We start from the raw sequence: 23305 nt of genomic DNA on the forward strand, positions 1-23305 counted from the left end.
TTCTATAAGCTGATTAATGAGGACAGCATCCTGGGGGCTGGAAGAGCAGTGAGAAGGGGAGAACTAGGGTCCTTAAGTCTTTGTGGAATGAAGTTGCCTATTACCTGGGCAGTTTTCCTCCCTTAATACTGTTACAAGAGAATGCTTTAAATTCCTGTCTTATTTAATCCGCTGCATTTTGTGTCTGTGTTACATTAGTCTACTCCACTCCCCACCCCCACCCCTTAATTTAAACAGGTAGTTAAAAATAGGAGTGGAGAGACAGAAAGATAATAGGATTCCTAGGAGCACAGCCTAGGAAGCTGGCAAGATTGGAAATTATCAAGATGTCACTTTAAAGCAAAATCTGTAAAGGGGGGATCGGGAAGCTAAAAGGGAAAGGAAGTTGCTGTCTTTTAGTAATCATATGCTGACTCAGCTGGTCAGTTACTGGTCACTCAGGTCTCTGGAATTTATAATCACTTCTATAACCTCTATTGTTGTTGTTTTTTTGGTTTGTTTGTTTTTTCTTCTTTTTTTTTTATTAAATTGATTTACTTATTTTCAGAAAAACAGTATTCATTATTTTTTCACCATACCCAGTGCTCCATGCAATCCGTGCCCTCTATAATACCCACCACCTGGTACCCCAACCTCCCACACCCCCGCCACTTCAAACCCCTCAGATTGTTTTTCAGAGTCCATAGTCTCTCATGACTCACCTCCCCTTCCAATTTCCCCCAACTCCCTTCTCCTCTCTAACACCCCTTGTCCTCCATGATATTTGTTATGCTCTACAAATAAGTGAAGCCATATGATAATTGACACTCTCTGCTTGACTTATTTCACTCAGCATAATCTCTTCCAGTCCCGTCCATGTTGCTACAAAAGTTGGGTGTTCATCCTTTCTGATGGAGGCATAATACTCCATAGTGTATATGGACCACATCGTCCTTATCCATTCGTCCGTTGAAGGGCATCTTGGTTCTTTCCATAGTTTGGCAACCGTGGCCATTAACCTCTATTGTTTTTTAATAGTTATTACAGCTGACTGATGAGAAATAAAATTCATAATGGATAAAATATTACACAAAATGTCCTAACTGGCTTTTAGAATTCTTGCCTTTTGTCCATATCCCAGTCAAGTGGAACAACTGCACCTCTCTCTCTAATGATAAACTATACATAAGGAGAAGTTTACCATTCTAACTGTTTTAAAGTGTACAGTTCATTACCATTCAGTACATTCACACTGTTGTGCAACCATCACCACTATCCATCTCCAGAACTTTTTCATCATCTCTAACTTTAACTCTATAACCATTAAAAATAATTCCCCATCCTACACCACCCTTAGTGGTCCTCTTTTTTTGGTAATAAAATATTAATAAAACATCAGAAAACCTTTAATAAGACTGAGTGGCTAACTGTAAACAGTAAGAAGATATAATTGGAAAAGTAGAGTTTTGTATGCCATTTCTGTTTGTGAAATTATTCAGATGAGGATATATTCTCTACAGAGGCTGCTTGATTTCTCATCTGGAAACCTAAAAACTAAATTGAGACATTTTTTCTTTAATTTGCTACTCTCCCTCTTGATTTGTACTGAAATAAGCTTTTCTTTCATTTGTGCTTATTTCTTGAGGGCACTATTTTCCATCTGCTAATTCACAGCTGGAAACCATAATCTTCTTGATCTGCTAATGTGTTTCACCATGATGAATCATGTGAGAAACAAAAGCTAATGATCCTTTTGGAGATAAATATGAGAATATAATTCTCAGTAAACAAAGATCTTTCCCTTTAATTAAATCCATTATAATAAAATAGGTAAGGTGAAATAAGTAAAAATATATAACTTTTTCCAGAAATGTCTTTTAAAAACTGTGAAGCATTTTATGTTTTAATCATTGTTGAGTTGACTGCCTTTAATATGTGTCAAACTATCAATTTAAGTAGGAACTACTCAATCTCGAATTTTTAAAAAATGTTACCTTTTTTTTTTTAAGATTTTATTTATTTATTTATTTATTTATTTATTTGATGAAGAGAGAGAGACAGCAAGAGAGGTAACACAAGCAAGGAAGTAGGAGAGGGAGAAGCAGGCTGAACAGGGAGCCTGACATGGGGCTCTAACCCAGGACCCTGGGATCATGACCTGAGCTGAAGGCAGAGCCTAATGACTGAGCCACCCAGGCGCCCCATCCTTTTTGATTACTATTAAAATTTTGTTGAATATGGAAAAGTAAAGCCATATGAGTCATAGTTATAGTGCTTTACCTCCGACACTATAGATCTTAGAACCTTAATTCCAAATAAGCTGATAATTATTAATGTACTTTATTACTCAAAAAATAAAAGCCAATAAATCAAATGAATATACAAATCAAAAGAATTATCCAAAAAACTGAAAACCAGTGCCAGATGTAGTTCCTAAGAATGCTACTAAATTAATGTCAGAAATACCACACGTTCTTTACTTACTATGAAGAATGTAGGGGAAAAAAGTAATTGAGATGTATGGTTGTACCACATACATGGGATAGAGATTACACGGAGGTTTTTTTCTTTTCTATTTTAAGATTTTATGATTTTATTTTATTATTCTTTAAAAAGATTTTATTTATTTATTTGACAGAGAAAGGGATCACAAGTAGGCAGAGAGGCTGGCAGAGAGAGAGGTGGAAAACAGGCTCCCCATTGAGCAGAGAGCCTGATGCGAGGCTTGATCCCTGAACCCTGAGATCATGACCCAAGTGGAAGGCAGAGGCTCAACCCACTGAGCAACCCAGGCACCCCAAGATTTTATTTTTAATTAATCTCTATGCCCAAAGCGGGGCTCAAACTTAACAACCCCAAGATCAAGAGTCAGCCAGGTGCCCCTTATTCTCTTTTAAATTCTTATTGTATTGATGTAAGAAAGAAATAATACTTGATATGTAACAACAGATCGCAGATATTGATTAACTTGTATTTGAATTAGAGCAATTGGGTTTCAAATAAAGCTGCTTTCTTAGAAAAAGAACCCTCTCCTAATCTCAAAATTTTCTTTTCTTCACATTTAAGTAAAAAGGAAATAATAATTTAAAAAGAGAAAATGTTAATTTACAAGTAAAATTTTCCTGTAATTTCTTTTTTCTTCTTCTTTTTCTTTTTCTTTTTTCTTCTTGATTAAAGATTTTTTTTTCCTCTACTGTACACTATGGAAGTCTTAACTTTCAATTAACTTCCCAGCTACCATAGAATGTTCATTATAGATGAAAGTGAAGTGGTTTTCTTTCATGTTTCAGCTGAATTTTAATTACTGTATTCTGTGTGTTAAGAAGAGTATAGGATTACATGTTGCCTTGGGAAAGATATCACAAGGTCTAGGACAACAAATGAAATTTTAATCTTCTGAGGGCCTTGCTTTAAAGCTCTCATTTGACTTGGAATGAAATCTAAATAATTGAATCAGCATTCAGGACTCAATGTGAACTAGTTGCAACCTTTATGTTCCCAACCTCATCTTCTTCCTTCTTCTACCCGAGTTAGACTGCTCAAGTAAATCATGATCTCTTCAAAATTCAGAGGAGATTTTCCTTAGGAAATTCTTGGGAGTCAATCCTTAAGCATACTCTTTTCAGACTTCTCTCTTTTTCCTTTTTCTGACATTCTTTCAAGATCTAGTTCGGGTACCACTTCCTTCCTTAATTGTTGTAATCACTTGGTGGTATCTCCCTGCACATCTGTCCACTGAATGTCCCCACCCTTTAAGAATTCTCTTTATTCTATTTATATTCCTTTCTCTGTCTTATGTTTCTGATCTGGCTCTTCCATCTTGAGTGCTGAAGAGGTTATTAGAAAGACATAGACCTACATAGAAAATAACATTGGTGTAAAATTCAGTTATAATTAATATATATGAATTTTGCATTTCTCTTTTGCTAGCCTGCTCTGTGACCTTGTGCCAGTTAAACTTCCTTGAACTACAGTTATCTAATCTGTAAAATGAAGAGAATTCCATTTGCTTTGCAATGTTAGTTTGAGAATTAGAGATAAAATATGTAAAGCACGTTGTATTATGTACATAGTAAACATTCAACAAACTACTATGTGTACTTGATTTTTGTCCCCATTCTAGTGGTAGCCACCAATAGGAAGCCCTGTTGAGTTAATTTGCACGGTTGATTTGCATCTACCTTTCCTCTTATGGGGATCCTGAAAGACATCTTTTATTTATTTATTTTTAAAGGGTTATTTGAGACAGACAGATGGAGAGAACACCCAGGTGGGAGGAGGAGCAGAAGGAGACGGGGAGGGAGAGAAGCAGACTCCCCACTGAGCGTGGAGTCTGACATGGGCTTGATCTCACAACCCTGAGACTCTGACCTGAGCGGAAATCAAGAGTCAGACACTTACCTGACTGAGCCACCAAGGCCCCCCCGAAGGACATCTTACATGCTTAGGAAATCCGGGGAATCTGAGGTTCTCAGCTGGGGATGATTTTGCCTCCAGTTTTGCCCCCAAGATGTATGGCTTTGTCTGGGGACATTTTTGGTGGTTCCAGCTGAAAGATACTATTGGCATTTACTGGGTAAAGGCCAGGAATGCTGTTAAACAGTCCACAATGAACAGTGCAAAAAAAAATTAGTCCAGTCCAAATGTCATTCGTACTGAGGATGAGAAACCCTGCTTTAAACTCATAATCTTATGGACTCTGAAAAGGCAGCACAATATAGTCAAAAAAGTCCAAGATTAAGGAGTTTGGGGTTCTAGTTCTAGTTCCTGCACAAATGGTGCATTGCAGGACAAGTAATTTAACTTATTCTTCTATCCTCTGTTTGCTACCATGTAAATTAGCTTTAGAGCTACACTGTCCAATATGGCAGTCATTAGCCACAGGTGTCTATTTAACTTAAATTAAGTAAAAGTAAAATTTCTCTGTTGTGCAGGTCACATTGCAGTTGTTCAGTAGCAGTGTATGGCTAATGGCAACTGCGCTGAACAGCACAAATGTGGAAAATTTCCATCATTGCAAAAGTTTTTATTGAACAGTGCTGGACTGGAGGCTTCACTACATTCAGAATCAAGCCTTGATTTTTCAATATTTAAAATGGAGATATAGAATGACATGATCTCTAAGGTAACTTTCAGTTCTCCAGTTTTGTGATTCTAATTTTTTTAAATTTTATTTTAAGTAAACTTTGTGCCACACGTGGGCTCAAACTCATGACCCTGAGGAGCACCTGGGTGGCTCAGTTGGTTGAGTGTCCAACTCTTGGTTTGGGATCAGGCTGTGATCTCAGGGTCCTGGGATCAAGCCCTGCATTGGGCTCCACGCTCGGTGCAGAGTTTGCTTGTCCCTCTCCCTCTGCTCCTCCCCCCGCCCCTTTCTCAAGTAAATAAAATCTTTTAAAAAACCTCACAACCCTGGGATAAAGAGCCACATGGTCTGCCAACTGAGCCAGCCAAGCACCCTTAGTTTTGTGACTCTGAAGGAGAATACATAAAATAATGTACCTTACTAAAAGAATGGTAGATGGGTGGCTAAGAGACTTTGGAATTACCTATATTCTAATCAGTGCAATCATAATTAGAGCATTTGTCTTTACATGTCTGACCCTGAAGCTTAAACAACTTTATGGTACCTACCACAAAGATAAGGACTAGACTTCCAGTTTCTGGTTCAGCATGTAAAGATCTTCAAAGCCACGGGGCACCTGGGTGTCTCAGTTGTTACGTGTCAGCCTTCAGCTCAGGTCGTGATCCTGGGGTCCTGGGATAGACCCCCACATCAGACTCCCTTCGTGGTCGGAGGCCTGCTTCTCTCTCTCCCATGCCCCCTGCTTGTGTTCCCTCTCTTGCTATGTCTCTCTCTGCCAAAGAAAGAAAGAAAGAAAGAAAGGAAGAAAGAAAGAAAGAAAATCTTAAAAAAAAAAAAAAAAGTTATCACTCTATCCTAATACCAAGTAAAATGCCAAACAAACTGAAAACTCAGTTATACTTAGCTCCATCAGAGATGTGAAGTCACAGGGCAAAAAAGTACTCCCAAAACTGAAGAGACAGGTAAATATGAGATTTGCAAGTTCTCAGAGCAGAAATCCTTCACAGAATCTTCACTAGGGACCCAGACTGTGATGCAAAAACCTAAACTATAATTGATGAACTGCTGGAGGCCCAAAGTGGGTAAGTCTGAGAGTTAAAAAATTTAGAGGGTCCCAGTCATGGGCAGGCGGCACAATTTCTAGGAGCTTGACGAAGTTCTCAGAGTAAATATTGGAGAAAAATCCCTGCATGTTTCCGGTACGGGACGAGGAAAAGGAACCATTTCAAGTAACCAGAGCATTCTATTCTTTTTAACAAGACCTGGCATCAAGAGAAGCTATTTTACCAGAGCTTTACTGATCAGGGGTCAGGAAAATACCCAACTCCAGCCCACTTGAGCCTTCCTTTCCCATTTAAGTGGGGGAAAAGCTGGGAAACACTCCTGAAGTTCACAGTTCACAAACACAGTCTCACTAAGAGACTGAGACCTAATCATAGGACTGTAGAAAGCTTCCCGTATCCTAACATCTTCCCACCTCACTACTGAAGGCCTATTCATTGCAGTTCCTTTTACATTGCACATCCTGTCTGGTTATCAAAAACTTATTAAGGCATACATAAAGGCAGAAAACACAGTTTGAAGAGACAGAATAAGGATCAGAGCCAGACTCATATATGGCAGGGATGTTGAGAATTATCATACAAGGAATTTAAGACAATTATGATTAATATGCTAATGGCTACAATAAATTAAACAGCATGCAAGAAGAGATGGATAGTGTACACTGAGAGATGGAAATTCTGAGATTCAAGAAAAAGTGCTACAGATCAAAAGCACTATAACAGGGGCGCCTGGGTGGCTCGGTGGTTTAAGCTCTCCCTTCAGCTCAGGTCATGATCTCAGGGTCCTGGGATGGAACCCCGCATCTGGCTCTCTGCTCAGCGGGGAGCCTGCTTCCCCTCTCTCTCTCTGCCTACTTGTGATCTCTCCCTCTTTCTCTGTCAAATAAATAAAATCTTTAAAAACAAAAGCACTATAACAGACATGAAGAATGACTTTTATCAGTAGACTGGACACAGTTGAGAAAACACTCTTCGGGCTTGAGGATATGTTAACAGAAACTTCCAAAATGGAAACACAAACAGGAAAAAAACTGAAAAAATAAAAACAGAATAGCCAAGACCTGTGGAACAACTACAGAGAGTGCAGCATATGTAATGGGCACACCAGAGGAGAAAAAAGGAACAGAAGAAATATTTGAAGTGATAAAGTCTGAAAATTTCCCCAAAGGAAAGACAGACACCAAATCACAGTTCCAGGAATCTGAGAGAACACCAAGTAGGATAAATGCCCAAAAAAACTACAACTAGACATATCATATTCAAATATTAGAATATCAAAGATAGAGAAAATTTTTTTTTATGATTTTATTTATTTTTCAGAGCAAGCACAGGAAGCAAGGAGAGCAGCAGAAAGAGTGAAAACAAGAAGTTTAATGTGGGACTCGATCCCAGGACTCTGGGATCATGACCTGAGCTGAAGGCAAACACTTAATCGACTGAGCCACCCAGGCTTCCCAAAGATAAGAGAAAAGTCTTGAAAGAAGCCAAGGGGGAAAAGTACCTATTTATAGAGAAGCAAAGATAAAAATTATGTCTGACTACTTTTCAGAAATCATTTGAGCAAATAAAGAGTGGAGTGAATTATTTAAAGTACTGAAAGTAAAAACACCTACCTAGAATTCTGTACCTTGTGAAATTATCCTTCAAAAATGAAGGGGGTAAATACCCAGTAGTGAAATGGCAGGGTCATAGAGTAGCTCTATTTTTAATTTTTTGAGGAATCGCCACACTGTTTTCCAAAGTGGCTGCACCAACTTGCATTCCCACCAACAGTGTAAGAGGGTAGAGGGTTCCCCTTTCTCCACATGCTCTCCAATACTTGTTTCCTGTCTTGTTAATTTTGGCCATTCTAACTGGTGTAAAGTAGTAGTGAAAAGAAGGGCCATCAGTACCCCAATGTTCATAGCAGCAATGGCCACAGAGACAAGATGCCCTACAACAAATGAATGGATAAAGAAGATATGGTCCATATATACAATGGAATTTTATGCCTCCATCAGAAAGGATGAATATCTAACTTTTGTATCAACATGGACAGGACTAGAGGAGATTATGCTGAGTGAAATAAGCCAAGCAGAGAGTCAACTATCATATGGTTTCACTTACTTGAGGAACATAAAGAATAACATGGAGGAGATTGGGAGAAGGAGAGGAGAAGTGAGTTGGGGGAAACTGGAGGGGGAGATGAACCACGAGAGACTATGGACTCTGAGAAACAAACTGAGGGTTTTAGAGGGGAGGCGGGTGGGGAGTTGGGTGAGCCTGGTGGTGGGTATTATGGAGGGAACGTATTGCATGGAGCACTGGGTGTGGCATAACAATGAATCTTGGGACACTGAAAAAATAAAATTTAAAAGAAATGAAGGGAGTAGAAATAAAGCCTTTCTTAGACAAAATACATAAATAATAAAAAAGAATTAAGGGAAATTCTTGCCTTCCAAGCAATGTTAATAGTTCTTCAGAGGAGCACCTGGGTGGCTTAGTCGACTTGGCTTGGGTCATGATCTCAGGGTTGTTAGCTTGTCAGGTTCCAGGCTGGGTATGGAGTGTGCTTAAGTGCCCCCCCCCCCCCCCCGCTCTCCCCAGCTCACTCTCTGTCTCTCTTAAAAAAAATTTGTTTTTCAGAGAGAAGAAAAAAGATACAGGTCAGCAACTCCAATCTATGTAAAGAGAAGAAGAACATCAGAGAAAGAATAAGTGAAGATAAAACCTTTTATTTTTCAATGCTCTAACAATTATTTAAAATAATATCAATAATACATTCAATTATGTGTTTTTATATATATGCATTTACATGCTTATGTAGGTGAAATGAATGGCAGCAATGATACAGGGGATGGAGGGAGGAATTAGGAAATATTTTGTTATTATAAGGCTCTTATAATATCTGTGAAACAGTATATGGTTATTTAAAAGTGGATTTGCTGAAAGGGTATGGGCACCCGAATGTTTATAGCAGCAATGTCCACAATAGCCAAACTATGGAAAGAACCTAGATGTCCATCAACAGATGAATGGATAAAGAAAATGTGGTATATATGTATAACGGAATACTATGCAGCCATCAAAAGAAATGAAATCTTGCCATTTGCGACGACATGGATGGAACTAGAGGGTATTACGCTGAGCAAAATAAGGCAATCAGAGAAAGACAATTATATTATCTCTCTGATATGAGGAATTTGAGAGGGGGGATGCCATGGGGGAAGGGAAGGAAAAAAGAAAGAAGATGGGACTGGGAAGAGAGACAAACCGTAAGAGACTCTTAATCTCAGGAAACACTATTTTAAAAGACAGAGATTGTCAAAGTGGGTCAAAAAATAAGACTCAACTAGGTTGTCTGTAAGAAGCAAACTTTAAATATAAAGACACACATAGGTGAAAAATAGATGGCAGAGAAAGATAAACCATCCTAACACTAATCAAAAGAAAGAAGGAATAGCTATATTAACCTCAGACAGAGCAGACTTCAGAGAAAGAAAATTTATCAGGGATAAAGAGGGGGATTACATAATGATAAAGGGGCCAATTATCCAAGAGGATATACAAATTCTTGGGGTGCCTGGGTGGTTCTGTCAGTAGGCACACGAGTCTTGATCACAGGTTTGTGAGGTCAAGTTCCATATTGGGCATGGAGCTTACTTTAAATAAATAAATTAACTAATTAAAAAATAAGCAAATTCTTGGGGTGCCTGGGTGGCTCAGTGGGTTGAGCTGCTGCCTTCGGCTCGGGTCATGATCTGAGGGTCCTGGGATCGAGTCCCACATCGGGCTCTCTGCTCAGCAGGGAGCCTGCTTCCCTCTCTCTCTCTCTGCCTGCCTCTCCATCTACTTGTGATTTCTCTTTGTCAAAAAAATAAAATCTTTTAAAAAAAAAGCAAATTCTTTTTTTTTTAATTAAAAAAAAGTCTTAATATGTATGTACTTAAGAAGAAAACATCAAATGTGAGGAAACACTGATAAAATTGCAAGGAGAAATAGATGAATCCACTCCAATTATATAAAAAAATGAACAAATCCTGCAGGCAGACATAAGGACAGAGTTGAATTCAATGTCACCATCAATCATACTGGATACAGTGGATGTCTATCAACTGCATTACACAACAGCAGAACACATATTATTTTTAAGTTTACATGGAAAATGTGTCAAGATAGCTCCATTCTGTGACTAAAACACACCTTCACACATTTAAAACAATAGACCTTAGGGGCAAAACTGGGAGCTTTTCACCTAAGTTCAGGAACAAGACAAGAATGTCCATTCTCACGAGTTTTATTGAACATAGTACTAGAAATCCTAGACACAGCCATCAGATTACAGAAAGAAATAAAAGGCATCTAAATCATTATGGAAGAATTAAAATATTCACTATTGCAGATGACATGATACTATATATAGAAAACCCAAAAGACTCCATGGAATGAACTACTAGAACTGATAAATTAATTCAGTAAAGTTGCAAGATGCAAAAGCAGGGGGGAGGGGCAGAGGAAGAAGCAGATCCCCCACTGAGCAGGGATCCTGACCTGGGGCTGGGTCCCAGGACCCTGAGATCATGACCAGAGCCGAAGGCAGATGCTCAACTGACTGAGCCACCTAGGTGCCCCTAAACAACACACTTCTAAGTAATATATGGTTAAAGAAGAAATTCCATGAAAAGTTAAAACATATTTTGAACTAAATGAAAGTGTAAATACAACTTATTAAAACTTGTGAGGTGTGGGGGCGCCTGGGTGGCTCAGTCTGTTAAACATCTGCCATCTGCCTTTGGCTCAGGTCATGATCCCATCATGGAGACCACTTCTCCCTTTCCCCCTCCTCCCTGCTCATTCTCTCTCTCTCTCTCTCTCTTTCTCTGTCAAATACATAACATCTTAAACCGCACACACACAAACTTTTGAGGTGTGCAGCAAAGTCAGTGCTAGAGGGAAATTTATAGCACTGAATGCATTAGAATAGAAGTAAAATCTAAAATCATTCATCTAAACTTTTAGGAAACTAGAAAAAGAATAGCAGGAACAAATAAGAAAAAATTAGAGCAGAAATCAATGAAATTGGAAACAGGGAACAATATTGAGACTCAATAAAACCAAAAACTGGTTTTAGGAAAAGATTATCAAAACCAACAAGGCTGTAGCCATGCTGACTGAAAAGGTATGGATTCAAGCGAAATGGGCAGGACAGAACTCATGAACAGGGAAGTTCAGAGCAATAACTTGTTTGTATGTCTCCAGCTCTGCCCAAGTGAAACCTTGTTCTAACACAGTTGAGTATCTGCCTCAGTTGGCAGGTTGTCCATAATGGGAATGACTGTATGCAGGTTTTTACAAGATATCACTAACAAGTTAATCTTACTAATTTTACTGGCTTTGAATTATAGCCAAAAAGCAATCCAAGATTGTAATTTACCTCTCTTCTTTTAAGGAAGAGTTTTCTTTTTTAAGATTTTATTTATTAATTTGTCAGAGAAAGCATAAGTAGGGAGAGCAGCTCGCAAAGGGAGAGAGAGAAGTAGGCTCTGATGTAGTGCTGGATCCCAGGACTCTGAGATCATGACCTAAGCCAAAGGTAGATGCTTAACCAACTGAGCCACCCAAGTGTCCCTATAATTTACTTCTTTATGTAATTATTTTTCTGGGATGATAATGCCCTGACTGATTTACATAAGTTATCCAATAGTCTTGGTAGATGTAATTTGCATTGTTAATTAATTTGGTAACAATCTAAGGTTATATACCTGAAGTGAACTGGGACTCCTAACCCTGTTATCAGATAAGAATCTATCTGAACTCAGAAACATCCAGTGGATTTAGGCAGACCCTTTTCAGTTCATGAGTATGCCTTTCGAAAATAAAGAGAATCCTCACTACAGTAGAGTAGGAAAGATAGAAAGGGAGGTTAGAAGCCAGTGGGAGCCAGTACTATTCAACATCAGTTACCAGAACTGTTAATTATAGACCTCAAAAGAAGAATCTTAAACAGGGGAGAATTATCAGTTACAGTCCCCAATAGGGAAAGAGGTACATTGCATCTTCTGCAAGAAATCTACTATCCCTGCAACTTGGCCAGCAAGAAACCATCATTGTGCAGAACTCGTGCTTTTGTCCAATGGACTTTCATTCAGAGCAAACTCTCCCAACTTCCTCCTCCTCCATAAAATAAAGTTCCTCTCCTTTGTTTGTTGGATTTGCATATGGTTTTGCCTTAGAGTGCTTGTTCTGAATTGCAATTCTGTTATTCCCAGATAAAGCCATTTTTTGCTGGCTTTAAAAAATTTTTTTCAATAAATTTATTATTTGAGAGAAAGTGAATGAGAGAGAGAGAGAGAGCATGCGTAGGGAGGGTAGGGGCACAGGGAGAAGCACACTCCTTACCGAGCAGGGAGCCCAATTTGGGGCTTGATCCAGAACTCTGGGATCATGACCTGAGCCTAAGGGAGCTGCTCAAATGACTGAGCCACCCAGGCACCCCTCTGGTTTTCTTTTTAAGGTTAACATCTTTTGTCAGGAAAATTAGGCCAGAAATATGATTTTAACATAAGGCCATGTTGTTTCAGAAGGCAACTAACAGTCTTAATAAGAAAATGTGTTCTCCAGATGGCAAATGTGTTTGCCTTGAGGTATATCTGAACATAAAGAGGTTATAGCTTCATTACTGGAGACACCTAAGTATTGGTTAAGGACCCACTCATAAAACTAAAGCTTATCCCCACTCCAGGGAGATGTCAGAAATCTCAGCAGTGGAAGACTTGTTTTCATCCTGCTGACATCTAGATGTCATCTAAATGCAGCAGAATTTGACAGACTCAAGAAGAGACTTAGAATAATACACAGACGTATGGTGAATTAGACTATTTCATTTTATAGTCTGCAAATATTTATTGGGCACTTATTGTGTAGAAGACACTATTCAAGGACCTGAAAATCTATACAAGTGAATAAAGTCCCTGTTTTTTAAAAATTTTTAAAAAGATATTATTTATTTTTTTATTTGACAGAGATCAAAAGTAGGCAGAGAGGCAGGCAGAGAGAGGAGGAAGCAGGCTCCCCACCGGGCAAAGAGCCCGATGCGGGACCCTGTGATCAAGACCCCAGCCAAAGGCAGAGGCTTTAACCCACTGAGCCACCCAGGCACCCCAAGTCCCTGTCTTAATAGTGCTTACATTTTACTGGGGGGAATTCATAATAGACAAAGAAATTGTATGTCAGCTGTTAGGTGTTACAGTGAAATATAGCGTAAGGGAGAAAAAGGGATGCTATTTTCCAAAGAAAAGGATGAGGGATGCTTTACTGATGTCTTATAGTGTTTGGGCTGGTATAACAACTGCCACAGACTGGGTAGATTACAAACAATTTTTTTTTTTTTTTTAAAGCTCTATAGGCTGGAGGTCCAAGATAGGGTGATTATGTGAATGCCATCTTCCAGATCTCAGACATCTTCTATTCTCACGCAGTGAGAAGGGCTAGGGAAGCTGTCTGAAATTGATTTCATAAGAAACTAATCCCATTCATAAGGACTCCTCCCTCAGCCCTATTTCCAAAGGCCCTACCTCCTAATACCATTACTTGGGGTGTTAGGATGTCAACATATGAATTTTGGAAGGACACAAACATTCAGACTATCCTAACGGAAAAGGTGATTCTTCAGCAGAGACGGGAAGATTGTGTGTGGACATTCGGGGAAGGAGCATTCCAGGCAGAGGGACTGCTTAAGTAAAATCACTGAAAATGGAGTAGCTTTGTGAATTTGAGGAGCAGCGAGGAAGCCATTGGTCTGGACTAAAATAAGAGAAGGCCAGAGTAGTTGGAGGAAGTTAGAGAGCGGAGTGTGGAAGGAAAACCTTGTTCACTGTTTTAAGTCGGATGGGAAACTACTGGAGAGTTTTTAGGAGAGGGGTGACATCTTCTTTCTAGGTTAAAAGGTCACTTTGCTTACTGTGTTGGGAGATCCGTGGGTGAGGAGAGTGCGTAGGCTGGCGCTATTATAATAACCTCGAAAAGATTTAGTGGCACCTCACCTCGGACTGCTAGTGGTGGTGGTATATAAAAAGTAACGGAATGGGCGTGGCTGTGTTCTAACCAACTTTCCAACGCTAAAACTTGAATTTCGCCTGATTTTCAAATGTCACTAAATATGATTTTTAATAATTTTAAACTACATACCAAGCAAGACAGTCTGCAAAACCTAAAATATTTACTGTTTACAGTTTGCCAAATTTTGGTATAGATGAAACAAGATAGGACATTAGTTGGTAATCTCTGAAGATGGGTGATGGCGTGTGGAGTTTCCTTATACTAGTTTACGTTTGCATATGGTTGACATTTTTCCTAATACAAGTTTTTACAGCGTTTAGGTATACCAGAGGTGATTCATCGACGTGTCTTCCCATTCCATTTAGACTAATATCTCCTGAAAGTTGTCTGTGTCTAGGAAATGCAGCCTTTGCTTTTTGTTTTCACGAAAAAGCAAAAACCCTTTGAAGCCTTTAGTATTGTCAAAATCATCCCTTCGGATCGGACATTTCGCAACGTGGAAAGTAAAAAGCACAAACGCGATTAGGGGAAAAGGACTTTTTTGTTTTTGTTTTGTTTTCACATTACTAAACGCGCCCAAGACTAAGCCCCTTTTAACACGACATCAAGACGAAATCCCCTTTAGTGAGCGCTCCAGGATTCTCCGCCCCCGGATGCATCCCGGAAATGACGCCGTCCGCGGAAAGCTACCGTCCCCTGTAGTGGCGGGGCACGAACGTCAGCACGTCGCTCAGCCTACAACGCCAGCCTGGGTACGACTCGCTGGAACGCCCCAGCTGGCGCCCGTCCCCGAACCTTCGGGAGCGCGGTCGACTGCGACTGCGCAGGAATGCTGGGGCGGGTCTTCAAGTCACCCGCCCCCTTCCAGCCTGGGCAGCCAATGAGCAGCTCCTGCCCCGGGGCCGGGTAAATCCTTAGAGGCCGGAGCGATTAGCCGAGAGGACGGTCCCGCCCTTGGCTCCTCCAGGCCCTCGCTCCCCGCCTCGCGCGGTCCCCGCCCCGCCTCCCTCTCCCGCCCGCCTGTCCTCCTGCGAGGTGACACGGGGCTTCGGCTGGGGAAGGGGGCGAGGGAAGTAAGTTAGACGTCGGCCTGGCGGCCTTGGCGCAGCCCCCCGACGTGAGCGCGGTGAGGGGAGCGGGTCTTGGGGACGAAGGGGCTGTGCGGCAGATGTGGGAGGGCCCGGGGTGCGCCGTAGAGCCTGGGGCGGCTGCGAGGGGGCGAGGGGGACCCGGGTGTGTCCCAGGGCGGCCGGCCGGGCGTGGAGAGCGGGTCGGAGGATGCCGAGCTCGCGTCGCCCCATTTCCAGAGCTGCTCCTCGCAGCTTGGCACACCTTAGGGTTGCCTCTGTTCTGGCTGGCTGGGATGCGAGGAGGCAATTTAAAGATCCCTGAAAACCCGGGGAGGGTCGGTGCGGCTCCTTTCTTCCGGGATGGAGAGGGTGTGAGGCCAGGTGGGCTGGTCAACTTTCACTCTCCCAGACTGTTAAAATAAACAAACCAGGAATTCTTCACCCTCCTCCCCACGCCCTGCCCTGCGACTGAACGACAAACATTCCCAACAAGTTTTGAGAAGCAGACTAGAAAATTCTAAGGGATTCTTTGTCTTGGAACTACAGCACTACTGAGTGTGGCTTTATGTTTATAGAAAATAAACGAGTGGCTACGGGATGCATTTTGGGTTGTGAGTACTCATCTTTCAGGATCTGCCCTAGGGAATTTTTTTTTTTTTTAATTTATTTGACAGACAGAGATTACAAGTAGGCAGAGAGGCAGTCAGAGAGAGGAGGAAGCAGGATCCCTGCTGAGCAAAGAGCCCGATGCGGGGCTCGAGCCCGGGACCCTCGGATCTCGATCCCGGGACCCTGGGATCATGATCCTGGGACCCTGGGATCTTGACCTGGGCTGAAGGTAAAGGCTTTAACTCACTGAGCCACCCAGGCCCCCCTGCCCTAGGGAATTCTGACTTGATGTTGGTGTGAAATATTGTGTTGGCCGCGATGTTTTCCTGAAGCACAGTTTCTGTGAACTCAACTAGAAAAGCTTAGCTGGTTGTTTGCGGGAAGTGAAGTCAATCATCTATAGTTCTGATCAATCTACATTTTTAAAAATATGGTCTCTGTTTCTAGCAAACCTTTGCGTATTTTTCTCTTTCGCAGATTTATTTAATCGCCCAGCTCCCACTGATGAAGATTAGTTGGAGTAACTGCTTGAACTGAATTTTATTGGCCAGAAGACAGCCCATTTGTTTCACTTCTTTTTGTTTTCCCTGCTGCTTTGAGCTTTACTGTAACGGCTGAAAAACTTGGAGAATAAAGTGAACATGCTGTGGTCTTGAACACATTTTTTTTTTTTTTTTTTTGGAGGAAAAATTAAAGTGCCAGAGTGAAAGCCAGAATGGCATCCAGAGAGAGGCTCTTTGAACTTTGGATGCTTTATTGTACAAAGGTAATTGCTTTCCTTTTTATTCCTAAGTTTTAAAATACTTTGTTATAAAATTTTGTGACTGGCCTTATTTTATTTAACGGAGTAGCATATTTTTATTCATAGTAGTGAGGTCAAATTTAAAAACATGGAGTTTTCTGTTTTCCCCATTTCCCGGGTTTGAACACATACACAATACTGACAAATTTTTAAATCCTATAGGTATGGTTTTGATATCTTTCTTTCTTTAACAGAGAGAGAGAGATCACAAGTAGGTAGAGAGGCAGGCAGAGAGAGAGGGGGAAGCAGTCTCCCTGCTGAGCAGAGAGCCCGATGTGGAGCTCAGTCCCCGGACCCTGAGATCATGACCTGAGCCGGAGGCAGAGGCTTTAACCCACTGAGCCACCCAGGCACCCCTGGTTTTGATATTTTTCTTAAGTGATCCCCCAAATTATATGTGATATTATGACCTTAGGAGAAAAATAAAATATTTGCTTATGTGTTTTTCTTTTTCTCCCACAAATTGGAGGTGGGCTAGAGATATTTTTATGAGAAGAGCATTTAGCATTTTTCTTATAATTAACCTTTTAATTGGCTTAAAAAAAAAAAAAAAGGTTATTCCTTATGAGAAAATGGTTATTGGTTTGAGGTGGTTACTATAAGTTTACTGCGATGATAGGACTTTCTGAGTGTTGTCTCATTTGAGTCACACAAAAATCCTGTGAGATGGGTTTTGTAATTATCCCCTTTCGCTGATACGAAAATTGATGCAGAGCTTAAACGGGGCTATGAGAATCAGAACCACCTGAGTCAGGTCCATGCTTTTATCCATTATGACTCCTTAGTATATTTTATTTTTCCATTTTTTTAAAAGATTTTATTTATTTATTTGACAGACAGATCACAAGTAGACAGAGAGGCAGGCAGAGAGAGAGGACTAAGCAGGCTCCCCGCTGGGATTATGACCTGAGCTGAAGGCAGAGGCTTTAACCCACTGAGCCACCCAGGCACCCCTATTTTCTCATTTAAAAGGAAATTTTTGTGTTTGTCTTTATGTGAATTTTTACACCTTAGCCTTGATTTTGGGTTGTTGGGGGAGAAATATACTACTTAGAAACATGTTTTTCAAGAGAGGAGCTACATTAGTACTTTGAAGATACTGGCGAGAGTTAGAGAAACATCTCTAATTTACTACTTGAGTTACTTTAAGTCTGGTTAAGTTCTCAGGTCTCGGCTTCTGTTTCTGCATTATCCCTCTGGGCTCCTTTTTTATTCAGCTTTTTAAAGAACAAGTTATTCTTTAACAAACGATCTCAGTTATCTCTAATACTAAATTTTAGAGATCACACTGGAATTTTCTTTGACTTCCTGGTTTGGCAGTTCTCAAAATTACTGAAGGACATCCACTTTGAAATGTTTGATATGGATTTTTAAAATAGCTTTTTAGTCTTGTGTAATTTAATGCCAGAAATGTCTTTTTAAAAATAGACCACTCTTCTAATAAAAAGGAATTTAATTCACCACTTTTGAAAATAGTCACTAACATATGTCAGCCAAAAATTAAAATGCATTTTAGTATGAATGTCTGGTGGTCCAAAAATGATTTATTTAAAAATACATTAAACTTAGTAGGTTTTACATTTTTAGGATGACAAAAGGTAAATGGCATTACATTGTCTTGTTCATTAATTATGTTGCTTGTAGGTGGAGTTCTTGTTTTGTCATTGTGCTTATTGAAAAGTTGGTATGGGCACCTGGCTGGTTCAGCTGGTAGAGTGTGCAGCTCATGATCTCGGGGTTGTGAGTTTGAGCCCCGCATTGGGTGTAGAGATTACTTAAAAATAAAATCTTTAAAAAAAAAAAATAGTTTGTTGGCATACCCAGAGTTATATTCTTGATAACTTAATATAAATACGAATCTTCACTCTTCTATGAAGATGTCTAAGTAAACAACGAAGACCCTTCATGGTCAAATTTTAGAGCCTATTTTTGGTCTGGAAGATAAGTCACTCCCCCCTTTTTTTATAAATCCATTTTTATGTTTAAGATTTAAATCAGTTGTGCACGTAATAAGATTTAAGATTTTTTCAACTCTTTTCAAAAATTGTTATTAAAATAATGATTTAATGTTTCATCAGTTTACTTATAAGCTTGTAAGCTAGGTAACAACTTTGTTTTCTACCAACACCTTGAATTCAAATAGTTTCCAAGTATATATCCCAGGTTTAACACTTCTGCTCCCCTGTTGAGGAGGATTAGCAAATGCCCAGGTCCTTATACCCTAGGCTTATTATTCTCATTCTAGCATTTTGTCTTTCAAAACACCTGCCTTTTTTTCCCACCTAACTTTAAATACCATTTTTAACACCTCTAATGGGCCATCAGTCTTCTTCAGGATTGCACAGATCTTTTAACTTAGCTCCAACTTGGACTTCTGTGTGGGCTTGTAATTGAGAAGTCAAGTTTTGGTTCTGCTCCTTTTTATTTTGTGACCTTGCGCAAGACTTACCTCTTTGGTCTCATTTTCTCATATTTCACTTAAGAGTGTGTGTGTGTATAGGGAGAATGCTTGTTTAACTCACCCTTAAGATTTTCATTTGTTTTGACCTCGAAGTGAGGCGTATTTTGTCCTTATGCTTGTGGATTGTCATATAGACCTAAAGTTCATCCTTAAGCTCTTCCTTATGGAAAATTTCAAGTGGACATAAATAAAGAAGATAATCTAGTGAACACTTTTGTATCTGTCATCCTGTTTCTATTCATGTTCAGTAATGTTTTCAATAATCTACTACCCCTGCATTGTTTTAAATCCTAGACAACATAATCTTATCTAATAAGTATTTAAAAGTATATCTATAAAACAAGAACTCTTCTTAAAAACAATCAGAATATGATAATTCTTTGAATCATCAAATACCTGGTCAGTATTCAAACTTTTCTGTAGTATCATAAATTTATTTTCCTGCTGTTTGTTTGATTCCAAGTATACACATCATATTTGTTGAAAATGTCTGTTAAATATTTTAACATGTCTGTTAAATATTTCTCCCTCACCATACTTTTTGTTCCTTCTATTTATTTGTTGACAAAACCAGCTTTTGACTTTAGCATTTTCCTCAGTCTGGATTTTGCTGGTTACATCCTTGATTTTAATTGTGTTTCTCTCCTGGTGTCTGCAAACTAGCCGATCTAGAGATGTGGCTGTTTGACATTCTATTTGGTGGGGGAAGCCTAGAATAATTTATAAGTGTCTCTGCTATCAGTGACTTTTACCTACATGTATCGATTATTTCATTAGGAATTTGCAAAACTGTGATATTCCAATTCTATCATTTCTTTTTTTTTTAAAAAAAAAGATTTATTTATTTATTTATTTGACAGAGAGAGAGAGAGATCACAAGTAGGCAGAGAGGCAGGCAGAGAGAGAGAGGAGGAAGCAGGCTCCCTGCTGAGCAGAGAGCCGGATGCGGGACTCGATCCCAGGACCCTGAGATCATGACCTGAGCGGAAGGCAGCCGCTTAACCCACTGAGCCACCCAGGCGCCCCCAATTCTATCATTTCTTTATTGGCAGAACATACATAGACAAGCATTCCCTTGTCAGCTGTTTGACAGTTCCTTGAAGGGAAGGCAGGCAGAAGAAATATTTGATTCTTTCTCTTTGTTTTAATGACTGGATTTATTAGCATCCCCCAAGGTGACCACTTATCTTTCTTAAGTATCAAGTTGATCTTTTTTTTTTTTTCAAAGATTTTATTTATTTATTTGAAAGAGAGCGAGAGGGAGAGAGCACAAGCAGGGGGAGTGGCAGGCGGAGGGAGAGGGAGAAGCAGGCTCCCAGTTGAGCAGGGAGCACAATGTGGGGTTCATCCCAGGATCCTGACCTGAGCCGAAGACAGACTCTTAACTGACCCAGGTGCCCCTCAAGTTCATCTTTAATGATTAAAATTTAAATATTGTCTACCATTTTGCTGCCCTAGTTAGTGTGCTATACATACCAAACATCGTATACATACCAGATAAAGAAGATGACTTTGAAAATTTTTTAAAGTCTGCTCTAGAGTGGTAGGGTTAGGACATCCTCCGTATTTGCCACAGTGATAACCTGCATAGGTATTCCACAGTTTATTAGTCATAGATCAATATTAAGATACTGTTCTAGGGTTTTTGTAATGTTTTAAAAGTTACCACTTAGAAATGTAAAATTTTAGTATGTGTTTAAATAGGGTTATGTCAGAAATAGTCCTTGGGTCATACTGTTTAGGTAGGCAAAAGAAAAGAGAATATATAAATATGTTTTCTATTAGTCTGGGTTTGGTTGTAAGCCTAAATGCTAGTGATTAAAGGCTTTCAAGTACAATTAAAATAAATTACTGGTTTCAGTTTTTAGCGGGTGGCTTCCCACATATTAAACTTGGCTATTTGTTTTTCTCTTTTTTTTCTTTCTTTCTGCTTTTTTTTTTTTTTTTTTAAAGATTTTATTTATTTATTTGACACAGAGAGAGAGATCACAAGTAGGCAGAGAGGCAGGCAGGGGTGGTGGTGGGGGGAGCAGGCTCCCTGCTGAGCAGAGATCCTGATGTGGGGCTTGATCCTAGGACCCTGAGATCATGACCTGAGCTGAAGGCAGAGGCTTAACCCACTGAGCCACCCAGGCGCCCTTTGGCTATTTTTTTTTCTAACCAAACTTTTCAGGTCTTGATTTTTCGCTTTCTCCTTCTCGGAGTAGAAATTAATTGCATTGTTAGAAACATGCATCTTCTTAGTGGCTTATTTTTTAATGTCATGTAGTTATTATTACATAATATAGGAAGGATGATTTCTGAACACCCAGCATTCCTATGTTCTACAGATAATTCCACTAGATTATGTAGTCTGAACTTTTCTTAAAAGGTCATATCCACCCAGGATCAAGGATTTCATTAACAGTGCATTTTATATAGCTCTTATAAGTTAAACATTAATTTGAACAGGTTTAATCATGTATCTGTATTTTAGTTTAGTACTTAACTATTTCTTTTCTTTTTTTTTTTTTTTTTAAAGATTTTCTCTATTTATTTGACAGACAGAGGTCACAAGTAGGCAGAGAGGCAGGCAGAGAGAGAGGAAGGGAAGCAGACTCCCTGCTGATCAGAGAGCCAGACGTGGGGCTCGATCCCAGGACCCCGGGACCATGACCCGGGCCAAAGGCAGAGGCTTCAACCCACTGAGCCACCCAGGCGCCCCAGTACTTAACTATTTCTTGTCTGCGCATGTTTTTCTTAAGTTTTAAAGACAAATTGATTTACATTTCAGTTCATATTATCTGTAGTAGGCACCATGTTATTCCCTGTATCCTTTGACTTTTTTTTTACATAATGTGCTTATGGTAAGAGAGAGAGTGCTGAGAGCAGTTTTCATCTCTATATTATCATACAACTTTTTGGAATTCATAGATTATAACTAGCAAGACATACATGTATCATAAAATCCTTCTCTCAACTCCCCTTGGATAGGCATTAGGATATATTTCTGTTTCACATTTAGCCTTTTGGGAGTGCTATAGTTGATCCCCAGAATAGGCAAAAGAGAAACTGAGCTTCTCAAATTCTTAGATAAGATTAAGTTATTTTTGTTCCGGGTAGTGGAAAGTATCAAATGCATGAACTCACTAAAAAGATACAAGGTGACTCAAAAGCATCATGACATTTGAAATGTGGCAATGTGGGTTGAAAATTTATGGTTCATTTTGGTCATTTGCTTTTTTTTTTTTTGGATACTCATTTTACACTAAAAAGTTTTGTGAAGCTACAGAATTAGAGCCAAGATTTAGTCCCAGTTTTGCTTCTGAGCTTAAGGAAGGACCTGACAAGAGGGTTACATAATTTCTTCATGTTAACAGTTTTCTCATCTGTGAAATGGAAAGAAATAACTATTTTAGCATCTCAGAGCTGTTGAGAAAAGATGAATTGATTATATTAAATGCACTGTAAGGCTACGAAATATAAAATGTTATCTTTGTTAGTTCTGAAATACATGTATGAACTGGACAGTGTATCATTACTTCCATTTTGCCTTTATTTAATATTACAGAACAATATTCAAATCTTTTTATCTAGTGATGAAGCAGTGCTCATCAGTGTCTTAATTTTTTTTTTTTTTAGATTTTATTTATTTATTTGACAGACAGAGATCACAAGTAGGCAGAGGGGCAGGCAGAGAGAGAAAGAAGCAGGCTCCCTGCTGAGTAGAGAACCCAATGTGGGGCTCAGTCCTAGGACCCTGGGATCAGGACCTGAGCTGAAGGCAGAGGCTTTAACCCACCGAGCCACCCAGGTGCCCCTCATCAGTGTCTTAATTTTTAATCTGTTTTTATTTTTCTTTCAAGCATAGTGCTTAATTATCCTAATATGAGATTTTTTTTTTTACTCTAAACCAAGTTTGTTTTGGACCTTGGTGATGCTCCATTTCCTGCTGTTGCCCTTTGTCCTGCTAAATCTGGAATATGACTGAAATAGATAGTTTTGCAATGAGCTCAGAGTAAACTTCCTTTTCAGAATAAAAGTTTTGCTTCATAAAGAAAATAGCATTTAGAGTTGTTTTATTCAGATAAAAAGGCAAGTAGCTCTTTTTTAAATGTAGATTTGGAAAAAATGGGATGAACATAAACTCTTCCAATGAGAAAATTATAATTTAATTATAATCCAAAGTGAAGCTTTTAGTAAGATACCACAATATAC

General features: G+C 39.4%; 1 protein-coding gene across 8 annotated transcripts in view; it reads left to right on the plus strand.

The window, feature by feature from the left end:
- Window positions 1-15074: 15074 nt before the first annotated feature.
- The window catches only part of NBEAL1 (neurobeachin like 1), a 193018-nt gene continuing 184787 nt past the window's right edge, over window positions 15075-23305 (plus strand). For 3 of the 8 annotated variants that reach the window (XM_032354484.1, XM_032354486.1, XM_032354485.1), the window contains exons 1-2: window positions 15076-15292; window positions 16323-16611. In XM_032354484.1, coding sequence (XP_032210375.1) covers window positions 16561-16611 — 51 coding nt within the window. In that variant the 5' untranslated portion in view covers window positions 15076-15292; window positions 16323-16560. Of the gene's footprint in view, window positions 15293-16322; window positions 16612-23305 lie in introns of all 8 variants that reach the window. The other 5 variants (XM_032354479.1, XM_032354480.1, XM_032354481.1 and 2 more) reach the window with 5 other exon arrangements.

Source organism: Mustela erminea, chromosome 8 (assembly GCF_009829155.1).
Source record: "Mustela erminea isolate mMusErm1 chromosome 8, mMusErm1.Pri, whole genome shotgun sequence".
Lineage (NCBI taxonomy): Eukaryota > Metazoa > Chordata > Mammalia > Carnivora > Mustelidae > Mustela > Mustela erminea.